This window comes from Microcebus murinus, chromosome 10 (genome assembly GCF_040939455.1).
Source record: "Microcebus murinus isolate Inina chromosome 10, M.murinus_Inina_mat1.0, whole genome shotgun sequence".
NCBI lineage: Eukaryota > Metazoa > Chordata > Mammalia > Primates > Cheirogaleidae > Microcebus > Microcebus murinus.
The window spans coordinates 98,685,399-98,711,472 of NC_134113.1; the positions used below are offsets into that span (position 1 = coordinate 98,685,399).

Genomic DNA, 26,074 nt, shown 5'->3' on the forward strand with positions numbered 1-26,074 from the left:
AAAAAAATTCAAGAACCTGGCCAGGCACAGTGGCTCACACCTGTAATCCTAGCACTCTGGGAGGCTGGGGTGGGTGGACTTCTCAAGGTCAGGAGTTCAAAACCAGCCTGAGCAAGAGCCAGACCCTGTCTCTACTATAAATAGAAAGAAATTAATTGGCCAACAAAACATACATATATATATATATATATATATATATATATATATTAGCCGGGCATGGTGGTGCATGCCTGTAGTCTCAGCTACTCGGGAGGCTGAGGCAGGAGGATCGCTTGAGCCCAGGAGTTTGAGGTTGCTGTGAGCTAAGCTGACATCACAGCACTCTAGCCTGGGCAACAAAAGTGAGACTCTGTCTCTAAATAAATAAATAAAATAAAATATAAAAAAATTTCAAGAATCCCCCCCCCCAAAAAAAAAAACCTTATCCACCTGTGCCTGTTTCCCTGCAGTGGACTCTTGCCTGTCTTTCAGAATAGATTCACACCTCCAGCCTCCAGCCTTTGTCTTTAGCCAAACAGAACATTGTCTCACAAACTCTATTGCCTCCTACTCACGGCCCCCACTGTGTTCTTCCTATAAGTTTTCACTAACAGGTAAGGCAGAGGGCATGTTCTTTTTTGGCCTAGTACTTGATTATTTTAAACAGCCCAGAGAAAGTGCTGATTTGCAGTTGCCTATGTAATTGTATACACAGCATACACAGTTCTCTATTGGACTGTTTAAATCTGAGTTAACCCAACCAAATGTGCCTATATGAAAAAGTCAATATCTAGGCTGGGCGTGGTGGCTCACGCCTGTAATCCTAGCACTCTGAGAGGCCGAGGCAGGTGGATTGCTCAAGGTCAGGAGTTCGAAACCAGCCTGAGCAAGAGCGAGACCTCATCTACTATAAATAAAAAAGAAATTAATTGGCCAACTAATATACATAGAAAAAATTAGCTGGGCATGGTGGTGCATGCCTGTAGTCCCATCTACTCGGGAGGCTGAGGCAGGAGGATCACTTGAGCTCAGGAGTTTGAGGTTGCTGTGAGCTACGCTGACGCCATGGCACTCACTCTAGCCTGGACAACAAAGTGAGACTCTGTCTCAAAAAAAAAAAAAAAAAAGTCAATATCTATTTAACCTTTCTATTTCATACATCTATTTTAGTTTTAATCTATTTCAATAAAAAGACTTAGACATCTATTTTACAATATTTAGTATTCTGTAGTGTTTTCAGTACTCCATTGCATATACATATGTATATGTATGTGTGTGTATATATGTATGTGTGTTATTTAATACTTGTCAAAGTCTTTTTAACAGACTTTTGCTCATATTACATAACAATATTATAAAGAAAACAAAGCAGGTAATTTTTTCCCCATCCTTGAGGTGAGAAAATTGAGACCTGAGAAGATAAAATGGTTTATGCAAAGTTATAGGCAAATTAGTAACAGAACCAAAACCAGCCCAATCCTGTGTCCAGAAGTCTGCATTATAATTACATACTTTTCTTTATTGTCATCAAAATCATGCCACTTCTCTGGATAAAAAGCAGGAATAAAACAGTATGCATAATATACTACAATTGTGTTTTTTAAAAAGGAGAAAATAGATCCATGTCCATATTTATTTTGTATATATACAAAGAAACTCTGGAAGAATAAGTTAAAAACTAGTTGCAGTGGCTACTCTGGGGCTTGAGGAATTTGCTAGATGGAGAGATGGGAGGCTTTCCATACTATACCTTTCTGTATTTTTAAAAAACTATATGTGTTGCATATTTGGAAAACTAAATATATTCTTAAATGAACATATGTAAAAAGTCTTAGTCCTTCTTTAAGTAATTGGAGCCATTTGCAAAGCCTCAGTCCTAGGCTGAGAGCCAGGAGTCCGGGGAGGCCGCCTTTTCCGTGCTGTGATGTACATGCGATGCTGGTCCCCCCTCCCGTCCCCACCTCCCCATCTCACACTGAACTAGCAGCAACAGTGACAATTACTAGCACCTGCTCACCACTTGCTGCACACCTCTGAAGTGTTTTATATGTATTAGCACCATTTAGTCCTTATAACAAACCTATGAAGTAAATACTATTATTATCTTTATTTTACAGGTACAGAACCTGAGGCACAGGAAAGCTGATTTGCCCAAGGTCAAAGTAGGGTAGTTAAGATATGAACCCAGGCATTACGGGGACACATGCTTCAACACGCCCCACATTGCCTTTCGCTTACACAGCAAAATTACTCCACTGGAGTTAGGCTTTGTTTCTCAAAAAAGCCTTGTAAGAATTCATGTGTTTCCCAGGATGATTAATAGGGCATGTCTTTTAGCCATTGTCTTTGGCACTTCTGAAAACAGGCGATTGTCATCTAGGAGGCCATGAAATCTGCAAACAGGAAACACTAATGAATACTTAGTGGAAGATCCCCAGAATGTTCCAGAGCAGTGCGTGCCCACTAGGAGGATGTCCTTCATTCACTGTCTGAACCCAAAGACTTAGAGGTGCTGGGAATGGGTAGGGTGTCTCTTGTAGGGTGACAAGGCAATTTTATCAGGTGGCTCTTCTAGAGTAGCAAGACATTTTATCAGCTCCCCAGCTTGGCAACAGACTAAGAGAGTGAGCAAAACTCCCAGCCAAACTTTGACCCTTTGGAAGGGGTCAAAGATGCAAGTGGCTTCCTTTCAGAGAAAGCAGCCCATTCCTTGGGACTCAGCTAAGGCCACTGGTAACCAATGGCATGGCTTATCTGTGGAATCATCTGATGGAACCACCAACTTGTATCCATACCTGCATGGAAGGACACCCACCAGGCTGTCTTTGTCATTGCTGGTACATTTAAGAAGGAACGCCTCCTGCTCTTTTCCTGTGCAGGGAGCTGAGCAAAGCTACTGCTAAAACAGATGCCAAGGCTGCAGTGTCCTTGCCCTCCCCCACCCCCACCTTTCAGCCCTGACACTGGCCTTTATTGCTCATCAACTTTTGTTGCTTCTATTTCTTCCTTTGTAATTTCCAAGGCCAAAATCCAAGTTCATTCAACAAATCTTCATTACATGGTCTCTTATATGCATGGGCTCATCTAGGTGCTGTGGGAGAGATAAGAATGGGAACTCTGGTGCCAGTCTGCTAGGTTCAAATCCCAGCTCCACCACCTAATAGCTGTGGGACAGTGGGCAAGTTGCTTAGCCCTACTGTGTCTGTTTTGTCATCTCTAAAATAGAGACAGTAACACCTACCTGGTTGGCTTGTTACAGGAGTCATTAGTTAATATATGTAAAGTTCCCAGGGGCCTGGCACACAGCAAATACCTTACAAATGTTAGCCATTATTATTACTCTTAGAAGACATGGTTCCCACCCCACACAAAAGGCTTTCATCCAGATGGAGAGATAAGATATGGCCTCTCAAAACAGTTAAAAACAAAACAAATGTCTTATTATTTATTTTTTTTTTTTTTTGAGACAGAGTCTCACTCTCTTGCCTGGGCTAGAGTGCCATGGCGTCAGCCTAGCTCACGGCAACCTCAGACTCCTGGGCTCAAGTGATATCTCCTGCCTCAGCCTCTCAAGTAGCTGGGACTACAGGCACATGCCACCATGCCTGGCTAATTTTTTTTCTATTTTTTTAGTTGTTTAGCTAATTTCTTTCTATTTATAGTAGAGACGGGGTCTCGCTCTTGCTCAGGCTGGTCTAGAACTCCTGAGCTCAAGCAATCCTCCTGCCTCAGCCTCCCAGAGTGCTAGGGTTACAGGCGTGAGCCACCGCACCCGGCCAAAACAATATCTATTGATTTAGTGAAATGAATGGTTTGACTATTAAGTGCCTGAAAGAGCCCTAAAAATAGAAATATTCTTCTTAATAGTGGGCATGGCCAGCAGGGGCTTCACAGAAACAGAAATGTGGTGGGATGGTAAGTCAGCATCTGAAGGATGAACTATGGAAAGGTGATGTGCAGGAGAAAGCACCGGCCAGAGTGGGTTTGGGGGCGGAGCTGACCAGCAGTAGGAAGGAAGGCCAGGAGTCTGGCTAGGGGACAAAGAATCCGGGGTTGGGTCCAAGCTGTCTCTGCACTTGGAATTGTAATTAGATCCAGGGAGGTCAGTGTGGATTCAAGACTGGGAGTCATTTGGGTCAAGCTGAGAGCTGAATCCATGAAAGTAAACAAACTCAACAGGGAGAAAGCACGTAGAAAGAGAAAAGCACACTCCCTCCAAACTTGAAGGCTACAGAAAAAAATAAACTGGCTAAGGAAGCAGAGCCAGAGTCAGGGAGGTTAGAGATGGAGCAAGGCACCAAGGGGGGAGGATGAAGTACTCCCCTTGGAAAATAAGCCTTCTACATAAAAGTATGAATGCTTCTCTCCCAGAACTTAAGCTTTCTGAGGGTGAGAACCTGTTGGTTACATTCTAAGGACCATACAAATCTGTTTTCTGCCCAAGAAATCTCTCCATATAAATAATGTGGATGTTGTTTTTTTTTTTTTTTTTTTTTTTTGAGACAGAGTCTCACTCTGTTGCCCGGGCTAGAGTGCTGTGGCGTCAGCCTAGCTCACAGCAACCTCAATCTCCTGGGCTCAAGCAATCCTGCTGCCTCAGCCTCCCGAGGAGCTGGGACTATAGGCATGCGCCACCATGCCCGGCTAATATTTTTTTCTATATATTTTTAGTTGGCCAATTACTTTCTTTCTATTTATAGTAGACATGAGGTCTCGCTATTGCTCAAGCTGGTTTCGAACTCCTGACCTTGAGCGATCCTCCCGCCTCGGCCTCCCAGAGGGATGTTGTTGTTAAAAGTGGCTTTTTGGCCAGTTGTGGTGGCTCACGCCTGTAATCCTAGAACTCTGGGAGGCTGAGGCGGGTGAATTGCTCGCGGTCAGGAGTTTGAAACCAGTCTGAGCAAGAGTGAGACCTCGTCTCTACTATAAATAGAAAGAAATTAATTGGCCAACTAACATATATAGAAAAAAGTAGCCGGGTATGGTGGCGCATGCCTGTAGTCCCAGCTACTCGGGAGGCTGAGGCAGCAGGATTGCTTGAGCCCAGGAGTTTGAGGTTGCTGTGAGCTAGGCTGACGCCAGGGCACTCACTCTAGCCTGGGCAACAAAGCGAGGCTCTGTCTCAAAAAAATAAATAAATAAATAAAGTGGCTTTTTTCTGAGCTGACAGGCGTCTACAAAAACCCTTTCCTTTTTCAAGCAATCTTCTGAATTATTATCTTAGCCTGTCAGTCCCCACCTAATCTAATGCTCACATGCCCCACCTCCAATGGTACAAAAGTGACAAGAGGATGTTAAAGTTTCAAACAAGCTGTTGGAAAATATGCACTGGGAAATATGTAGAGCTAGATATGAGCTTGCGTCAGTGTTAAAGTTAGAAATGGGGCTAGGGCAGTGGCTCACATCTATAATCCTAGTACTCTGGGAGGACAATGCAGGAGGATCACTTGAGGTCAAGAGTTCGAGATCAGCCTGAGTAAGAGCAAGACCCCTGTCTCTACTAAAAACAGAAAGAAACTAGCTGGGCACAGTGGCGCTCGCCTGTAGTCCCAACTGCTCAGGAGGCTGGGGTAGGAGGATCGCTAGAGCCCATGAGTTGGAAGTTGCAGTGAGCCGTGAGGACACCACTGCACTCTAGCCAGAGTGACAGAGTGAGACTCTGCCTAATAAATAAATAAATAAAAGAAGTGGGCCATAAAGTCCCCACCCCACCAGCTTGGACCTGGCCCTGTCGGTGAGATGGGCACTGCACAATCCCACATGTACCTGCAGCTGTTTAGCCATCCTCCAGGATGAAATGTCTCCAGGATGAGTCCCCAGCCTATCCTGTCCTAGATTGCTTCCATTCTCTTAAGCAGAGGCCACCCAGCTGTCTGTTGGTCCCTCTCATGCATAAACCATTCTGTCTGCAAACTGCTATCTTTTCACAGATTCTGAAGTGCCCAGGCTGCCAAGAGAATTAGGTGTTTAAATTAAAAAAAAAAAAAAAACCTGAAAGAAAAATTAACCAACATTAATAGTGATTATCTCTGAGTGGTGGGATCATGAGTCCTTTATTTTTTTAATGCAATTTCTAATATTTTCTAATATACATATGCATTGTTTTAAGACAAGAAAAATATCTGCTGCTTTATCAAGAGGCTGGCAAATAATATCTGGGTCCCTACCTCACCACTGGAGAAATGACACAGGGAGGGCTTTGGCAGGCTCCTAAGCACTGTGCTCACTGCCTTTAATATAGCTTCTTATCATTTCAAAATACTGAGGTTTCCAGAGGGAAAAAAGCAAAAGGACCCTACTTTTTTCTGGTAAACACTCCGTATAATAAGTTCCAAAAAGGTGCTAGGACAGGGAGGTGAGGAAGACCTCAGCCAGGGCACAGGCAGCTTGCCTAAGCCAGAGTGAATTCAGAATTCCAATAGGCCCCATCTGCGGATTCCAGAAGCCAAAAAGGTGAGGTCACAGGTAGATGCCCTATTTGCAGTTTATGCCAGGCCCTTCCCTTTCTGGATGCTTTAACTGGATGGCAGAGGCTGCCCAAATGCCATTCCAGATTTAGAAAGAAACTGAGCATCCAAGTGTGCAAGGTCCTGCTCTTGTCTCCCCAAGACGGTGGTGGTGACTGCCAGCAGGCTGAGCAGCCTGCTTAGTGTTTGCCCAAAAGTAACAGTAAAGAGGTCTGCCCATGACTGTTAATCTTAAACTTGGGGTTGTCGTGCTTCTAGGCTTTGGAAAGGGTGGAGTGATTTCAACACAGTATAAAGGAATAGAGTACCAGGTATATGCTCTGTGTTCTATTGCACAATGGAATAACACATAGCTAGTAAGAATGAGGCAGCTCTACATGTGCTGATAGAGAACAAACACCTAAGACTGATGAAGTTTTTCTTAAAGTGTGGCACTGTGTGTGTTGTGTGTGTAGGATGCTATCATTTGTGTGACAAAAGCTTAATACCAGAGAATATCTCTGGAGAGATAAATGAATTGGCAACAGTGGTTACCTCTGGGCAGGAGTGGGAGATGGAGCATAGAGGTAGAAAAACAGACTTTCTTTTCCATTCATCTTTTGAATTCCAGACCATTTTTAAATGGTCTGCATCCATACATATGCAAACACATACATGTAAAAGAGTGGGGATCAGCTGCAGGAAGCTATGAAGTATTTCCTATCTCTTCCAACCCCTCTCTAGAAGCAGAACCCTACCTCCTCCTCTAGGCACCATCTGTGCTGCTGCCCACCCACCTCCACCCCTGTGCTCACCCACAATAGCCTAATTTTCCCTCTCCCTTTCACCCCCCACCAGCCTTCCTATCTGACCACAGAGTAAGAGGATTGCCAGTTCCTGCTTTCCTCAGCATCCCTAAACTTTAAAATATCTGTTCTATGTTGCATTCTTCAGGACCCTGTAGAACTAATGAACTAATCCTACTAAAGTTACCCCTTCCAGATGCATCTGCATACTAAGAGTGGACTTCAGCCAGGGAGTGACAGAAGGTTAGGATTTTTAGGGCGAGCGAGGCAGAATCAAGGTGTAGTGAAATGAACACTACTAGGCCTGAGGGTCAGGAGACCTTGGTCTTATTCAGGCTGTGTGACCTGAGGCAAATCACTTCACTTCTCAGGGACTTAATTTCCTCAACTGATATCGTATACGATCTGCAATAGATGGCCTTTCCAGATCTCACATTCTGTAAAATCCCACTGCATAATGCTGCTCCACTGACCTCCAGCTCCCTCTGAACTCACCAATGTGTTGCATGTGCTGGACAGTCCTGTCCAGTGGAAATACAATGCGAGCCACATATGCAATTTTAAACAATCTGGGAGCAACACTAAAAAAGTAAAAAGAAACAGATGAAATTAATTCTAATAAATTTTATTTAACCCAGTATATGCAAAATATCATTTCAACATATGATCAATATAAAAAATTACTGAGTTTCCTTTTATCTTTTAGTACTAAGACTGCAAAATCTAAGTATGTACTTTACATGTGCAGAATCTCAACTTGGACCAGCCTCATGTTAAGTGCTTAAAAGCCACATTTGATGAATGGCTACCATATTCGACGGTGCACGTGTGAGTCCAACTGGGAAGCCCTCCCTTCATTTCTGACCTCTTGAAGCCCAGGGCTGAAGACTGATTTGACCACCAGCCTACATCCTTCAAAAAAGTCAAGGTACAAGGGCAGTCTGGGTTCTGAGTTCCTCGCCTGACTAGGCAGGGAGCTGGGGTTGGTCCAGCAGAGTTCTGGACACACCTAAAACAGAAGCCAGGGGCCTGCACACCGATCAGGACTGGCGAACTCCAGGGGAGAGCAGAAAAGTGAGTTGGGCATAATCAGGTCCTTTTTAAGTTCCGGGTTGCACAACAGAAAACCCCACAAGCTCGCCGGAAGCACACAGACCTCTTGTCATGTCAGCTATATCAATCCACTCCCTTAAACACCTCTGAGCACCTTCTACCTCCTGGGCACTAAGCTGGCAGTGGGGACACAACCACTCATGAGAGCTCTTACTTGGGGCTCCCTCACTGTTCATACTGGGCACTGCTTCCCATGGCCCACAGGGTAAAATCCAGATTCTCTTCATGGGATTTAAGGCCCTTCTGTACCGGTTTTGTCTAACACCTCCACTCCGATGGGAGGTGCTTCTCCACTCTGGCTGTCATAAGCACGATCTCGTGGACTCACCCACAGGTGCCTGTGAGACAAGAACTTACAGATGAGGACGCTGAGGCTGGGAAGGGCAAACCTCTCTCCAACAATCACGCGTGTGAGAGCACGGATCCGAACAGGACTTACACGCTGCGACAGCCACACTCTCCAACTTCACAAAGCTCACCGTTACTGGAGGCAGCAACGAAGTCCACACAATTATAAGTCCAGGGGGTCACTGCCAAAAACGGATGTAAAACAGTGGACTGAAAGGGTTGGAAAGGGTTCCCCGAGTAAGTCTGGAAGGTTGAGAAGCTCCTGAGGCCAAGAGCAGGCAGTGGGAGGTAAGGCACAGGCCTCAGGGAGCAGGCTCGGGAAGCTGCAACTGCCGAGCAGAGGCCTCCCATCGGAGTGGAGGTGTTAGACGAAACCGGTACAGAAGGGCCTTAAATCCCATGAAGAGAATCTGGATTTTACCCTGTGGGCCACGGGAAGCAGTGCCCAGTATGACCAGTGAGTGAATGGGACCAGACTTTCATTTTAAGAAATCATTCCATAGGAAGGATTTCAAATCTTACGTGACTCCCTTTCTCTCCCCAGGGTTCTAAGCTCTATTTAAAGGCTAATATAAAAAAGCGTAGATTTGTTTCCTACAGATTGAACCATGCCCTAGGGATTTAATTCTAAGGGCTAGTAAAGTTTATGTACTTTATTCATTTTTCTAAAGAGACATTGTTGGCTGGCAACTTCTGAATATCAACCAATGAAAAGCAAGCGAGTATCCCCTATATTCGTGGCATCATCACCGACTGAGGTCCCGGTACAGGGCGGCTTGCTTGGCCTCTGGCTGCAGAAAGGCTGGCCCTGCCGGAAGCCTTTCGCAACCCTGACAGCACAGTAGTGCTGTACATATACTTGCACAAAAACATGTAAGATTCTGTGGCTAGCAACAAAAAACATTGACGCTTTTTTTCTTTTTTTTTTTTTTTGAGACAGAGTCTCACTTTGTTGCTCAGGCTAGAGTACCGTGGCGTCAGCCTAGCTCACAGCAACCTCAAACTCCTGGGCTCAAGCGATCCTCCTGCCTCAGCCTCCCGAGTAGCTGGGATTACAGGCATGCACCACCATCTTGGCTAATTTTTTCTATATATATCAGTTGGCCAATTAATTTCTTTCTATTTATAGTAGAAACGGGGTCTCACTCTTGCTCAGGCTGGTTTTGAACTACTGACCGCAAGCAATCTGCCCGCCTCGGCCTCCCAGAGTGCTAGGATTACAGGCATGAGCCACCATGCCTGGTCTACACTGAAGCATTTCAACTCCTCGAATGCTAAGGCCCCACTGCCTCCTCCCCTAAGGTTTTATCATTCTGTCTTCAAAATCCATGTCACCCCTCTACCCTCCCCCCATCCCTCCCAGCTCGCCTGATTACTCAGTTCCATTTTCAGCTCAGCAGGCTCTGAGCTGGCCTACTTTTCAAGGCCGCGTGAGCAGAAACATTTGGGCATTATACAAACAACAGAACATAACTAGGACAACGGGGCCTAGAAAGGGGGGCGCCTGCAGCAGTGTGCACCAAGGAGGCAAAGATGCAAGCAGAATCCGGTGACACAGCCTGGGACAAGTCTGCAGGGCACAAGGGAGGGAGGGGTGGGCAGAGATGCTGAGTGTAACAGAGCAGGGCTTGGCTGCTTATAACATGGAAAACTGACCTGAAGACCAAGAGGCAGCTAGCAAGATCGCCTTACCCCGCGATACGAGCTGAGCAGGGTTCTGAAAGCCATGCCGTCTGAACGGCGAGAGGGCTCAAGCAGCTTCAAGCCCACTGCGGACCACAGGAACAGGGTACAAATACATGATTAGACCTGCTATGTGGAGAGGAGCATGAGAGAGAAGACAGAGGCCCTTTCAAACCTCACTCTGATTAAGGTACTGACTAAGGTACTGCCCTATGGGGCCATTATCAGAGGCGGTTCTTCAAGGACATGAAAGGCCAAGGGTCACTCCATCAGGCTTTTTCTGAACTTCCCGCTCCATCAACACTCTGACCTGAACAATCACCCTCTTGCCTTTGCCAAGAAGGCGGAATGTTTCAGGGACACAGTCCCTGTTCCCAAACCCTCCTTTGTGAGAGGCCCCGGGTGTGAGGGGGTGCTGTTCTGGAGGAGTTGCACCCTCTAGCCCCATTCTGTTTCCACATTACAGACCAAGGTCACCCAAAGTGGGGTGCAAAGGGGAGGGCACCCAGGCACCAAAACACAGCATGCCTGACAAGATGGGCTTTCTGGAATCAGGCTGGTCCCACTCCTGCAGGACAGGCCCCCCCTTGCTTCTGCTGTGGCGGGCAAGGAGGTCAGCGAGGTCCAGGTACATGGGAAGACGGCTCAGTCTCGGACGTGGAGCTGGTAGAGGCGAGAAGACACTGCCCTCTGGATCCAGTGGAAGAGCTGAGCCAACTTGTAGAGGAAAGGCAGGGAGGAAGGAGACGCTGCAGGGCACAGGGATAACTGCTGTGAACATTCCTCCCTCCTTCACTCAGCTGGCTCCCACCCACTGGCTCTCCCCATGGCTCCCCACCATTGGCTCTCCCCATGGCTCCCACCTATGGTTCCCCACCATCAGCTCTCCCCATGGCTCCCCACCATCAGCTCTCCCCATGGCTCCCCACCATCAGCTCTCCCCATGGCTCCCACCCATGGCTCCCCACCATCAGCTCTCCCCATGGCTCCCACCCATGGCTCCCCACCATCGGCTCTCCCTATGGCTCCCACCCATGGCTCCCCACCATCAGCTCTCCCCATGGCCCCCACCCATGGCTCCCCACCATTGGCTCTCCCCATGGCTCCCACCCATGGCTCCCCACCATTGGCTCTCCCCATGGCTCCCACCCATGGCTCCCCACCATTGGCTCTCCCCATGGCTCCCACCCATGGCTCCCCACCATTGGCTCTCCCCATGGCTCCCACCCATGGCTCCCCACCATCGGCTCTCCCCATGGCTCCCCACCATTGGCTCTCCCCACGGCTCCTCCCCATGGCTCCTCACCATTATCTCTCCCCATGGCTCCCACCCATGGCTCCCCACCATCAGCTCTCCCCATGGCTCCCACCCATGGCTCCTCACTATCAACTCTCCCCATGGCTCCCACTCATGGCTCCCCACCACTGGCTCTCCTCATGGCTCCCACCCATGGCTCCCCACCATCAGCTCTCCCCATGGCTCCCACCATTGGCTCTCCCCATGGCTCCCCGACATCGGCTCCCACCTGTGGCTCCCATCCATGGCTCCCACCATTGGCTCTCCCCATGGCTCCCCACCATTGGCTCTCCCCATGGCTCCCACCATTGGCTCTCCCCATTAGCTCCCACCCTTTGGAAACACTACCACCTTGGGATCAGCCATGGTCTTTTAAAAGCATATTTTGGTGCTTAATGTAATTTGCATCCTCCCCAATAATAAGAAGTTCACTTTCTCTAGGATGTATTCTCTGAGATATATTTTCTTTACAGTGACCTTAAAATTGCTAAGAAAAAGATCCAAATGTATTAAGTTTTAATTCAACCTTTTTGCTCTGTAAGAAACTGATAAAAGTGGTGGCTGCTGGGGAGAAGAATTTTGAAAGAGACTTTTCACTACATGTTATACCTCTCTGTACATTTTAAATTTGAAGCCAAATGACAGTATTATTAATACCTATTTTTATCATAATTATATTGAAAGTAAAATTCTACTGAGTTTGTTTTCCTTGTTTGAATAACTGATTTTTTTTTTTACAGGGAATATATAGTTCTTTCTTAAAAGGGAAAAATGTTACTTTTTTACCAAAGCTATTGACAATCTATGCTCATTATATCTTTCAACCAAGTTCCAATGAAGGCCCAGGCACAGGCTCTTCCCTCCCCTGCGTCAGCACCATGAGTCCAGCCCGCCACTGAGTCCAGGGACCCCTAGGGAAGAAGCTCCCAGCAGCCTTGCAAACAGTAGGCTCAAATGGCCTCATGCTGCCCCCACTAGGAGACTGGGGTTATGAGACTAAAGAATTTCTAAATTTTTATCCAGTCTCTGGAACAAAGTAGAAAGTCAGAGGTGGACAGGAGTGAATACCAACTATCTTTAGCATTTCTGAGAGCTAACTTGTGACGTTTTTGTAAAGCAAACAGAGCTATTCAAAAGGAATTCCTGCTGCATGTTCAGCAAAGGGGTTCAACAGATAGCCCTGAGCTATGTGGAAAAAGCTGAGTAGGAGAAAGGGAAATAGGGAAGGAAGGAAGATCTAAAGACTAAGTCAAGCCTGGCGTGGTGGCTCATGCCTGTAATCCTAGCTCTCTGGGAGGCCGAGGCGGGCGGATTGCTCAAGGTCAGGAGTTCAAAACCAGCCTGAGCAAGAGCAAGATCCCGTCTCTACTAAAAATAGAAAGAAATTAATTGGCCAACTGATATATATATAAAAAATTAGCCGGGCATGGTGGCACATGCCTGTAGTCCCAGCTACTCGGGAGGCTGAGGCAGTAGGATCGCTTGAGCCCAGGAGTTTGAGGTTGCTGTGAGCTAGGCTGACACCTCGGCACTCACTCTAGCCTGGGCAACAAAGCGAGACTCTGTCTCAAAAAAAAAAAAAAAAAAAGACTAAGTCAAGAAGTGGCTGTTTTAGAAATAGATAAATTATGTGACCCTGGGCTAGTCACTTTACCTCTCTGGTTATTAGGTTTCTTGACTAAAAAGGAAAGAAAATGAAGGGACTAGATAAGGTTTACAGTTTTCCTTTCAGTTTTGAAAGGTATGCAATTTTATTCTAAGTCTAAATTCATGAGAGGAATAGAGATCATAATTCACATAGAGTAACACACAGGCAAAAAATCTAAAGGAGTGGCCGGGCGCTGTGGCTCACGCCTGTAATCCTAGCTCTTGGGAGGCCGAGGCGGGCGGATTGCTCAAGGTCAGGAGTTCAAAACCAGCCTGAGCAAGAGCGAGACCCCGTCTCTACTATAAATAGAAAGAAATTAATTGGCCAACTGATATATATATAAAAAAATTAGCCGGGCATGGTGGTGCATGCCTGTAGTCCCAGCTACTCGGGAGGCTGAGGCAGGAGGATCGCTTGAGCCCAGGAGTTTGAGGTTGCTGTGAGCTAGGCTGACGCCACGGCACTCACTCTAGCCTGGACAACAAAATGAGACTCTGTCTCAAAAAAAAAAAAAAAAAAAAAAATCTAAAGGAGTGAGCACCTAATCATGGCCCAGTGCTTATGCACCTGAGGGATTAATTCCCTGGAAATGACCAGGTTGTTCCCAAATATCACTTAGAGAGCTCAATTCTATTTCACAGTGAAGCAGAAAACAGAATAGTCAAAATGTTCAACAACAGGGTTGTTAAATCAGTTATGAAAGTGTCTGTATATTCAAATATTTAGCCATGTAAAGCCATATTTATGACATGCAACTGCCTACAATATCTATATCCACAGAAAAAGACTGAAGGTATAATCATTACAGTAGCAGATTTCTGTTTTCCTCTTTATGCTTTTCTCTATTTTCCACATTTTCTAAAATGTATGCATATTTCATTGACAATTTAGTATATTTTGAATTAATATTTAATTAGGCATTAACTCTTGAATAAACAACTTTTGTAGGGTATTATGATGAGGGGAAGGTTTTTTTTAATCCTGAGGTTCTAGTCAGAATTCACTCATAGAAAAAGTACATGACCAAATGACTTAGCCAGTGTTCAGGGGTCAACAGGGCATAAAAGACTGTCTAGACTGCTCTCAGGGACTCTAGACCTGGTCTCTCCTTGCAGGTGGCTCTAACTCTTGCTCAGGTACAGCAATTCCTCCTTGTGGAAGTGACTCAGGGAGATGTCACAGGAGAAACCTCCATCCCCAGCAGGACCCCTGGTGGGAGTGCCGAAGAGCTCCTACTCCCACAGGCACCATCCCAGGAAGGGTGGAAGGGAGGCTCCATCACTCACCTGGATCAAACCTCACCACTAAGAGACAGAGGATCAAGGCAGCCAGGAGGCTCTTTTTGAAGGGCAGAGAAAAGAAGTGGCTCACTGCAGAGTCCCAAAGCTGGCGAACCAACAGCAGTAGTGACTGGAACTTGTGAGAGAGAGTACCTGGTCAGAGAGAGAGAACAGCTTTAGGGGAAGTTAGAGGAATGAGCTTCCCTGACTCTGAGCTCTAAGCTTACTTATAAGAGTTGAGCAAAAGGGAATAAGAATAATTTTCTCACATAGCTCATAAAGTGGTTCTAAAGGAAATTTCAAAAGCTTCAAAAGTGTTTTAAGGACAGACACACCACATCACTAGACTACCATCTCCTTAAGAGAGGACTTTGACAGACAACAACTATGAGCTGGGTAAACTTGGCATATTTGGGGATTTTTTTAATGGCCTCATTATTTTATAGCAATCTTTATATTCTGGGCTAAGATGCACGCACAGAGTTATACAGAGCAACAGTTCTGATATCACAGCAATGCAGGGAAATAAAGGGCCCTTAATACATACAGTAAAGCATCCACAAGTCATGAATTTGAATATAAATATGAACACTACCAACCCAAGAACCAGTGAGGTCCAATCCTGATAGACAACCTGGATTGCCATCAAACCCCTTTCTCACCCCCACCTCCCCAGGAAGTGCAGGGCGGAGAGCTTGGGCAGCCACTGGTCAGCACCAAAGACAACAACTTTCTGGCAAATAAGTCATTCTATCTCAGCAGGTCGTGCTCTGAAGCACACAAAGAAAAATACTTTGGAGAATAGGAATTACAGTCTCCTAATTAAGCTGAAGGACTTCATGTTAAAAAAAAAAAAAAAAAAAGGAATAGGCCTATTCTATGATGTTGCCAAGAGAAAAAACAGGATCAATCAGTGAGTAAAAACTACAAGGAGAAAAACTTAAATTCAGCATAAGGAAGAACGTTCCTACAGAACTGTACATAGTTAAAAATTCAGGAGATAGTGACTTTTCTATCCTTGGAAGTATTCACACATAGACTAGGTTATCACTCAAGGAAAAGGGGCTGAAAGGATTCAAGGATCAGGAAAAGGGTCTGGAGTAGAGGACCTTTAAAGTCAGTCCCCTCTGATAGGACAACCCCCAGACCACCCCTGCATAGGGCCCATCATACAATGCTAGCCAGGCATACAGTGTGGGTCTTGGAGAGGTTTCCCTACAGAAGCCATCTTGCAAACTGCAGTCTAGCGGGCAGGGGTGTACATCAATCACTGACGAAAGCACTCAAAGCGCTAGTAAGTGAAGGCAGACAGAAGGCTGGGGAGGGGGGCGCAAGATGAACAAGCAAAGTCAAGTTACCAAGTTATCACGCTAGTTTCTTATTTTCTGTTTGTTATCCCCAGCATGTCTCCACTGTGTCTGTCTTGAGGCTAGCACTTAAAGGAGGAGTAACACCACACCCAGGCCAGCATGATGGAGGCAGGAAATCTAGTCAGAGGACCCCAAGCGGAAGGTGACTTTCAGGAGACAAGACCCAGCAACACGTCCCCATATGGAGCATCTCCTTCCACTGCCACCTTCAGAGGTCTGGGCTTGGCCTTGTTGAGCAACTCAACGCCTGTGAATCATTCTGTGATTCAAGAGTTACTCATACAAAGAATTGCTTCCAAACTTCCAGGAATATCATGATGGACCCCGAGGTGTAGGAAAAGCCCACAGCTCCACTTTACAGAGGCCATAGATGGATAATGTCCTACCTTCCTGTTTTAGCTTCTGGGCCTCCTTAGTGCCTGAGTGTTCTTGTTTCTGTTGTTGCCTCGTTGTGTAAATGGCCTGAAGTAACTCCAGCTGCTGCTCCTCCCCAAAGGCTGCAGAGCTCACCACTAGCTCCTCAGCCTCTGACAAACAGCCCAGAGGCAGCAGGACTCGCTGCAGGTGAAGTTCTGCCAAGGTTCCATATTCTGGAAGGTCGTGGTTGGCTGGGTCTTGGAGCCAGGCACTAACCACATCCAGCACAGCTCCAGGCTCTTGCATTTTGCTGTATAAAAGAATACTGCAGGCCCAAATAACCCAATCCCCAAAAGAAAAGAGTCAGTGCTCCACAGTTGGTTTATTTCTCATAACCACTATGCTTCTCCTATCCAACCCCTCCCCTGTGTCCCCCAGTCCTCCCTATGGAATGCTAGGATTGTTAAGAATGAGGAGTTGCCTATGACAAACCCTCCACTAACATATTAAATGGGGAAAACCTGAACGCTTTTCCTCTAAGATTAGGAATAGGATAAGGATGCCCACTTTCAACAATTCCATTTGACATAGTACTAGAAGTCCTAGCCAGAACAATTAGGCAACAGAAAGAAATAAAAAGCATCCAAATTGGAAAGGAGGAAGTCAAATTGTCCCAGTTTACAGATGACATGATCTTATATGTAGAAAACCCTAAAGATTCCACATAAAAACTGAGAATAAATGAATTCAGTAAAGTTACAGGATGCAAAATCAATGTACAAAAATCAGCAGTGTTTCTATATACTACTAGTGCACTATCTGAAAAAGAGATCAAGAAAACAATTCCATTTATAATAGCTACAAAAAAAAAAGATACCTTGGAATAAGCTCAACCAAGCAGGTGAAAGATCTCTACAGAGAAAACCATAAAACACCGATGAGGCCAGGCATGGTGGTTCATGCCTGTAACCCTAGCACTCTAGTAGGCCAACACAGGAGGACTGCTTGAAGTCAGGAGTTCGAGACCAGGCTGAGCAAGGGCAAGACCCATTCTCTTCTAAAATAGAAAAAATTAGCCAGGTGTGATGGTATCTGCCTGTAGTCCCAACTACTTGGGAGGCTGAGGCAAGAGGATCACTTGAACCCAAGAGTTTAAGGTTGCTGTGAGCTAGGCTGACGCCACAGCACTCTAGCTTGGACAACAGAGCAAAACTCTGTCTCAAGAAAAAGAAAGAAAGAAAGAAAGAAAACACTGAGAAAGATATTGAGGACACAAATAAATGGAAAGATATCCCATGTTCATGGATTGGAAGAATTAATATTGTTAAAATGTCCATACTACCCAAAGTGACCTACAGATTCAATGTAATCACTATCAAAATACCAATGACATTCTTCATAGAAATAGAAAAAATAATCCTAAAACTCATATGGAACCACAAAAGACACCAAATAGTGTCAACACAATCCTGAGCAAAAAGAACAAAGCTGAAGGTATCACACTACCTGACTTCAAAATATACTACAAAGCAGGAAGTAAGTAAATATGGAGTATAAGAAATAAATAAATAAAATGTGTTTTTAAGCTGCAGTACCTAAAACAGCATGGTACTGGCATAAAAACAGACACATAGACCAGAGGAACAGAATAGTGAACCAGAAACAAATTCACATACCTACAGTCAACTGATTTTCAACAAATAGTACAAGAAAAAATGGGTAACCATATACAGAAGAATGAGACCAGATCCCTTCCTCTCACCATATTAAAAAAAAAACCCAAAAACAATCAACTCAAAATGTATTGAAGACTTAATTATAAAACCTTAAACTATGAAACTACTAGAAGAAAACATAGGGGAAACACCTTATAACATTGGGGTAGGCAAGTATTTTTTAAGTAAGACCTCAAAGCACAGACAACGAAAGCAAAAATAGACAAATAGAATCACATCAAGCTAAAATGCTTTTGCAGGGCCGGGCGCTGTGGCTCACGCCTGTAATCCTAGCTCTTGGGAGGCCGAGGCGGGCGGATTGCTCAAGTCAGGAGTTCGAAACCAGCCTGAGCAAGAGCGAGAACCTGTCTCTACTATAAATAGAGAGAAATTAATTGGCCAACTGATATATATATAAAAAATTAGCCGGGCATGGTGGCGCATGCCTGTAGTCCCAGCTACCCGGGAGGCTGAGGCAGAAGGATCACTCGAGCCCAGGAGTTTGAGGTTGCTGTGAGCTAGGCTGACGCCACGGCACTCACTCTAGCCTGGGCAACAAAGCGAGACTCTGTCTCAAAAAATAAATAAATAAATAAAAAAAATAAAATAAAATGCTTTTGCATAGCAAAGGAAACAATTAACAGACTGAAGAAACAACCTACAGAATAGGAGAAAATATATGCAAATTATACATCTAACAAGGGATGGATATAGAGAATATATAAAGAACTTAACAGCAAAAGAAAAAACCTGATTAAAAAATGGGCAAATGGGAGGCCGGAGGCGGTGGCTCACTCCTGTAATCCTAGCTCTCTGGGAGGCCGAGGCAGGCGGATTGCTCAAGGTCAGGAGTTCAAAACCAGCCTGAGCAAGAGCGAGACCAGTCTCTACTATAAATAGAAAGAAATTAATTGGCCAACTGATATATATATAAAAAATTAGCCGAGGTTGGTCCGAGTGCAGTGGTGTTTACAACTAATTGATCACAACCAGTTACAGATTCCTTTGTTCCTTCTCCACTCCCACTGCTCCACTTGACCAGCCTTAAAAAAAAAAAAAAAAAAAAAAATTAGCCGGGCATGGTGGCGCATGCCTGTAGTCCCAGCTACTCGGGAGGCTGAGGCAGAAGGATCGCTTGAGCCCAGGAGTTTGAGGTTGCTGTGAGCTAGGCTGACACCTCGGCACTCACTCTAGCCTGGACAACAAAGCGAGACTCTGTCTCAAAAAAAAAAAAAAAAAAAAAAAAAAAAAAAAAAAGGGCAAATGGGGAAGGGCATATCTCTAACCCTTGCTAGGGAGAGGCAAAGATACAAAAAGCAACCAAAATGTTTGTACTCACATATATTCTTGAAATAAAAAAAAATGGGCAAATGACATTAATAGACAATTTTCAAATAAAGATATACCACACTGTGGGTTATAGGGGTGGGGTAGGGGGACTGTGGGAGGGAAGACATTCCAAATGGCTAACAGATATATGAAAAAATGCTCAACATCACTAATCATCAGGGAAATACAAATCAAAATCACAATGAGATACCACTTCACTCCAGTTAAAATGGCCATCAAAAAGACAAAAGAAAACAAGTGTTGGCAAGGATGTGGAGAAAAGTGAACACCTGGCATAGTGTTGGTGGGAATGTTAGTTAGCACAGCCATTATGGAAAACAGTATGCAGGTTTTTAAAAAAAATTCCTAGGAAATAACAAGCAGCTCTCTCAGCTCTGTCCACTGTCATCTCACTTCACTCCTATTCCATGTCCCCTCTCTTCTTCTTTTCCTCTACCCACTCCTAAACTCCTCCTTCCTCATCCTTATTGCTGTTTTGTGGTCTGAAAAAAGGTAGGGGAAAGAATATTTGGAAGGAAATGGTAGGGAAGGGGAAGAAAGGAGGTATTAGATCCTGATTTAGCAAAGGACATGAAAATCCTCTTGTTCCTGAACTCATCCAATGAGTCACCAACAAGGACCTACCACAGCTCCAGGACTTTGGGGGGTAGCTTTTCAGGGACCTGGTAATACTGAAGGACCCAGCAGAGGACTTCCCGCCACCGATCCATTTCTGCCAGGGCCTGGATCCCCACAACACACAAGGAGCATTTCACCTCCAAGGAACTGTTAGCAGAAAGACCAATTAGGGTTAGAAGTGGTTCCCCTCCATCTCCATTCCCACACCCACCCTGGGACAGTTCTCCAGCTCACAACTCTGCAGACATCATACCTCTCCTTATTAGTAGTCAGGTGGGCCTCACAACTGGCCTCATGCACTGCCCTTTCCCCCAGAAGCTAAAAGTTCCTGTAAACTTCTCAGAGACAAATCAGCTATTGCCAAACACAGGGCTGTATCCATGAGATCAGCTTTAAATGAACAGGAAGGGTAATCCTGAGAGGAAATGACAACGTGCAGCACAGGTGTGTGGGTTGAAAAAGAACTGGTACTAAGAGTTTGCTTAGTGAAGAAACAGACTTGGAGCAAGGTGTCTGGCTGACTGTGGTAGGTACAGGAACCCCACAACTGGCCTTTTAGCACGACCCAGTATGGTTTCTCCAGACACCCAGAAGCAAAGCCTTCAGCATCCACTGCAACAAGCCCACACCCAGCCCCCTAAAAACACAATTCATCATTCTCTGTGGTCGGCGTTGATTACCCACCCCCTCCCTAGTGTGGCCTAACCAAACTTTACAATTCACAGAGAAACACCATCATCTGCCAAAGGAGGCTGGTGCCATTAGAAAGAGCAATGCAGGACCAAGGTTTTCTGCGGGTTCTTTAACACACGGACTGTCACACTAGACAAAAAATATTTTTCCCTGGGTCCATGGTGTTTTACTATGAAAATAGAATAAATACTTTTAAACCAAAATGGTCCTTTCTAATTTAATGAAAAATTTGTTATTTTTTTGTTTTCTGTGTGAGAGTTATATGCCACTCACGTGGCACTACAATAAATTTTCACACTGCACCCCAACTGAGTTGTGACTAACAAATACTGAGTTTGTTTCGAAGAACTGTGTCTTCCTATGCTTCTTGAGGCCCCAAGCTCAAAACTAGCATGAGTTAAATACAACTGACATGGCAGTTGATGTGTTAATCCGTCCTCTGATAGGACCAGAACACTACTGCCATGAGCTCCACTGCCCATCATTAGCCAAAGGCAGAGTAAACAACTTGGGGGTGGTGGGAGGGTGTCACCTAGGAGAGGACTTCCGCCACCTGCTTACTGAACCTGCTTACAGACAGAATTTAACTTAATACGCATTCAACCTCCCCATCGTGTCATTGTGCCCTGGAACAGGGAGCAAAGAACTGGCTGTGGGTTCCCACTAAGCTCTGTTATGCAACTTGACCCCTTTTTCATTGTACAGCGCCTCGGTTTCCTCCTCTGTGGAATGGGCACAGTATGTGCAACGGGCCTCTCAGAGAGAAACCTCTGATGAAAGCCAGGTGGAAATTCCTCATGAGCAATCTGGGAATGACAGAGATCCTGAGATCTTGAGGACCTTCCCAAGAGCACCCCGACATGAACGGCGCCCAGCACGTACGTGCCCGCGGGCTCCTCCGCCAGGGCCCGGCAGGCGCGGTCGCAGGCCTGCAGCGCCGCGCGGAAGTCCAGGTGCACCACGAGGAGGTCGGCCGCCTCCTCCAGCAGGTCCACGGCCGGCGCCCGGGCTGGGGAGGCGCGCACCGGCTCGCTGCTGCGCAGGGGCCCCCCGGCGCCCCGGAGCGGGGCTGCAGACGTCGAGGAGTCGCTCTTCATAGCCGGGCCGGGCTCGGGGCCTGCCTCCTCAGACGGCAGCGTGGCCGCGGGTCCGGAGGCGCCGGGATTCGCGGGGTGGCCTGGGAGAGGCGGAGAGCGCTACAGCCTCGCCCACGCCCCTTCCCGGGCTCGACTCCTGGAGAAGCCGACGGAAGGGGTCGTCTCTAAAGCAAAGAAAGGCTGGGCTGGGCTGGCCTGGCACCTGGGAACCGGCTTACACCTCAGATTCGCAGAATTGCCGCATCCCTGTATAACCTAGCTTCTCCGGCCCCACGGTATGTGCCGGAACCACCTTAGATCCGCGCTCCTCGTTGCCAGCCGAACCCCTCACCGCTAGCACCAGCACATCTCTGGAGCGCCCATAACGCCCGCGGACACGAGGCTTCCCGGAGGCGCGGAGCACTCTGGGAGCTGTAGTTCCCCAGCTCTCGGCTCTGCGAACCTGTAGAGGCAAACGCGAGGGCTCGGACTCCAACCCCCAGCATGCCGCGCCCCAGAAACTATCTCTGTCCCAGGAGAAAACAAACTGGCCCAGCAGTTTCGGGATGGGGAATGAGGGCAGATGGACCATGAACGAAACCGAAGCTCTCGGTGGGATGAGGAGGTCCTCTCACACTAATCGGTTCCAGCGGAGGCTGGACGGAAGAAATTCCAGTAATGGAGGGGGAGTTACGTGCACGCTTCTAATTCTGAGCTTCTGCGGGGGTGGCAATTTAGGCGTCAGGAGAGTAGTCTAGGAAAGGCGCTGAAAAGAAACATCACAGCGCGCCGCTTTTCCGCCTTCCCAGGCCTAGTTCACAGTTACTCAGTGCTAAAAGGCCTGTCACTGCGTGCACTCTTACTTAATTCTTCCCTCAACCTCTTGTGGGCTAAAGACAACTGTTACAGGTGGGGAAATTGGAGCTTATTTAAATAGTTTGGCAAAGGTCACGCATCTAGTAAGTGACAAGATCTCAAACCAAGGCTCTTTTGTCTCAAAGACATGTATTTAGACACTATTCTCTGCTGCAGGGACAGAACTAAGACTATGCTTTTTATTCGGGGGCTGTACATTCATTGCAGCAGTGAGTTACCTAAGCTCCTTGAGCCTTCATTGTCTCGTATGAAATAAGGATATTGTGAAAAATAAAGCCGTACAGTCTGTAATGCAATTTATAATAAAGCACGGGGATCAGAGTAGGTAGTCAATAAATTATAGATATAATAATTATTACATAATCTTACACAGATACATACATCACACTTATTAGATTCTGTGCTTCACCCACACTTTACTAAGCCTCCCACATTTGTACTAGGCTCTCTTGGCTTTAGTTTCTCCCCACTTCCCTACCTCTTGAACTCTCTCCAAAGCTTCCTTTGAATCATTTACTCCCCTAGAGATTAGATTAGACAGACCAGACACAAAGTAAGCACCTGCTTACATCATACATCAATTTCCCTTGTCACCAGGCATAGACACACCCATCTTCTGGGCTTTTGGCTCTCCGCAGAAAGTCCTCATGGAAAGCTGAGGCAGAAGCATCAAGTCCATCAGACTCTGAGGAAAGAGAAGTATGAACCCTGTAATCACATAAAAGTGAAGCGAGGACTCCACTTATTTCACAGATACTTTTTGACTACCTTCTAGGCGGCAGGCACTGTTCTAGCCATGGGGGATCCCACAGTGACCAAAAGAGACAAAAATGTCTGCTTTCATGAGCTTACATCATAGTGGAATGAAAGAGACAATAAAAAATAAGCAAGTAAGATGTATATGGTAGTATGTCAGATATTGATAAATAGTAAGGAGAAATAAATTTTAAAAAATAAAGATGAGGCCAAGCCTGGTGGCTCACACCTGTAATCACAGCACTTTCGGAGGCTGAGGTGGGAGGATTGCTTGAGGCCAGGAGTTTGAGAACAGCTTGAACAACATAGCAAGACCCCATCTCTCCAAAAAAATAGAAAAATTAGCTGGGCATGGTGGTGCACAACTACAGTCCCAGCTACTCGGGAGGCTGAGGTATGAGGATCACTTGAACCCAGGTGTTTGAGGTTCCAGTGAGCTATGATGATCCCACTGTACCCTACCCCGGCAATAGAGTGAGATCTTGTCTCAAAAATAAAAATAGAAGAGAAATTTGGAGTGACAACAGTGGGGAAGTAGCATTGGTATCTGTATTTAACTTTGTTTTCTAACAGCAAATTCAGAGTAAGGGACAGAGCAGAGAGAAAAATCTGACCCTCACACTCAGGACTAGCCCCTGTTGATGGAGTCACTATTCATTTTGGAACACTGCCCTTGGGATCAACATATTCTCAAGTGTTCTTTGTGAGGAGCTCTACCCTGCGACCCTCCTCCTCACCAGGCCATATTTATTCCCCCACAGAAAACTCTAGAGGCAAAGCCAAGATGTGTGGAAAGTGCACATCATTCTAAACTGAGGTTGCCAAAATGTTTGATCAAGTCTGTCTCAGATTTGACATTAGATCATGAAGATCATTAGTAATAACATAATTATTTGGCTACAAAAAAGTAACAACATCGGGCTGGGCACTGTGGCTCATGCCTGTAATCCTAGCACTCTGGGAGGCCAAGGCGGGTGGATTGCTCAAGGTCAGGAGTTTGAAACCAGCCTGAGCAAGAGTGAGACCCCGCCTCTACTAAAATTAGAAAGAAACTAATTGACCAATTAAAAATATATATACAAAAAATTAGCTGGGCATGGTGGCGCATGCCTGTAGTCCCAGCTACTCAGGAGGCTGAGGCAGGAGGATCGTTTGAGCCCAGGAGTTTGAGGTTGCTGTGAGCTAGGCTGACGCCACAGCACTCACTCTAGCCTGGGCAACAAAGTGAGACTGTCTCAAAAAAAAAAAAAAGTAACAACAACAACCTGTTTCTCAGAACGAGGTTTAGAAGTCTGTCCTGAAAAATCGGAAACAGTAGGAGCATCAGCAAATAGACCAGGCCAAGGTAAATTGAGACTGGCACAACCACATCACTTCCAGGTGCACCACGTCTAAGTGGCGGCTACCTGTAGGAAGTCCTTAATCCCTAACAAATTTCTTGCTATTCCAACTTTTTCCAGGAGATGGCAGTACTGCCTTAAAAGAAGCAGCCTTTGCAGAAACAAATTTGCTTATTTAGTACCTAGGCAGCCAGAATGAGGTCAAGATGGGAGAGGGGAGTGCAAAAAATCGACAAAAATATGATTGTATGCCATTTCGTTGATTCACTCAATTTTCTTTCTTTCTTTCTTTTTTTTTTTTTGAGACTGAGTCTCACTCTGTTGCCTGGGCTAAAGTGCCGTGGAGTCAGCCTAGCTCACAGCAACCTCAAACTCCTGGGCTCAATCTTTCTGCCTCAGCCTCCCGAGTAGCTGGGACTACAGGCATGTGCCACCATGCCCAGCTAATTTTTTCTATATATTTTTAGTTGGCCAATTAATTTGTTTCTATTTTTAGTAGAGACGGAGTCTCGCTCTTGCTCAGGCTGGTTTTGAACTTCTGACCTTGAGCAATCCTCCAGCCTCGGCCTCCCAGAGTGCTAGGATTACAGGCGTGAGCCACCGTGCCCGGCCCCAATTTTCAACTATTCAGGGTTCAGAACAGTCTCTGTGTAACCACTTAACCTTTAGCACTGTAACACCCACAAACTGATTCTTCAACACATATCCACTGTGAGACACCACCATCTCCTCTATGTCTGAATGTGCCCAGAGTTTCTTAAGCTGAGACACAGAAATCCCAAACAGAAGTGAATTGATTCCACCAGAGGGAGAGTAAGCAGATATTGTCTCCACCTAAACAGCCAACTTTCTTTCTGACTCAGAGCTCATGATACAAGCTTTGAAACCATCTCCCATTTTCTCATCCTTGGGATAAAACAAGCAGTGGAAATAAGGACAGATCTATAAGGCCTAGCCCATGTTAATATTTGTATTGTGGGAATTGTTTCATTTTGGAGAAACTAGCAGAGCACATAGGACGCTGGTATCCCCATTAAACCTGTCCTCTAACCCTGGCCAAGCAGGGGCACTGGTGTTCTTCCTTCCACTGGCAGAGTGCTCATGTCTCTCTTCAATCTCAGGATGCTCTGCCTGCTTCAGCAGGTGATATGTTGCTGTTTTTGTAGCAGAAACCACACTAGACTGGAAAATGAGCGACACCACTTGTAATCCTCGTTCCTTCAAGTGACAAAGCCCAGTGACCTCTAGGTAGTCATTAAACTTCTCTGTGCCTCCGTCTTCTTATCTGGGGACATTGATACCAACATCTGCCACAGGGATGGC

At 45.9% G+C, this 26,074-nt stretch overlaps 1 protein-coding gene across 1 annotated transcript; it reads right to left on the reverse strand.

The window, feature by feature from the left end:
- Window positions 1–8,226: 8,226 nt before the first annotated feature.
- On the reverse strand, window positions 8,227–22,182 carry PEX26 (peroxisomal biogenesis factor 26). Its single transcript, XM_012747728.3, has 5 exons — window positions 21,586–22,182; window positions 20,017–20,157; window positions 16,357–16,652; window positions 14,607–14,753; window positions 8,227–11,124 (listed from the first exon to the last, which is right to left on the reverse strand). Exons 1-5 carry the CDS (start codon window positions 21,798–21,800, stop codon window positions 11,021–11,023), a joined length of 903 nt encoding a protein of 300 aa, XP_012603182.2. The 5' UTR covers window positions 21,801–22,182; the 3' UTR covers window positions 8,227–11,020.
- Window positions 22,183–26,074: the final 3,892 nt, after the last annotated feature.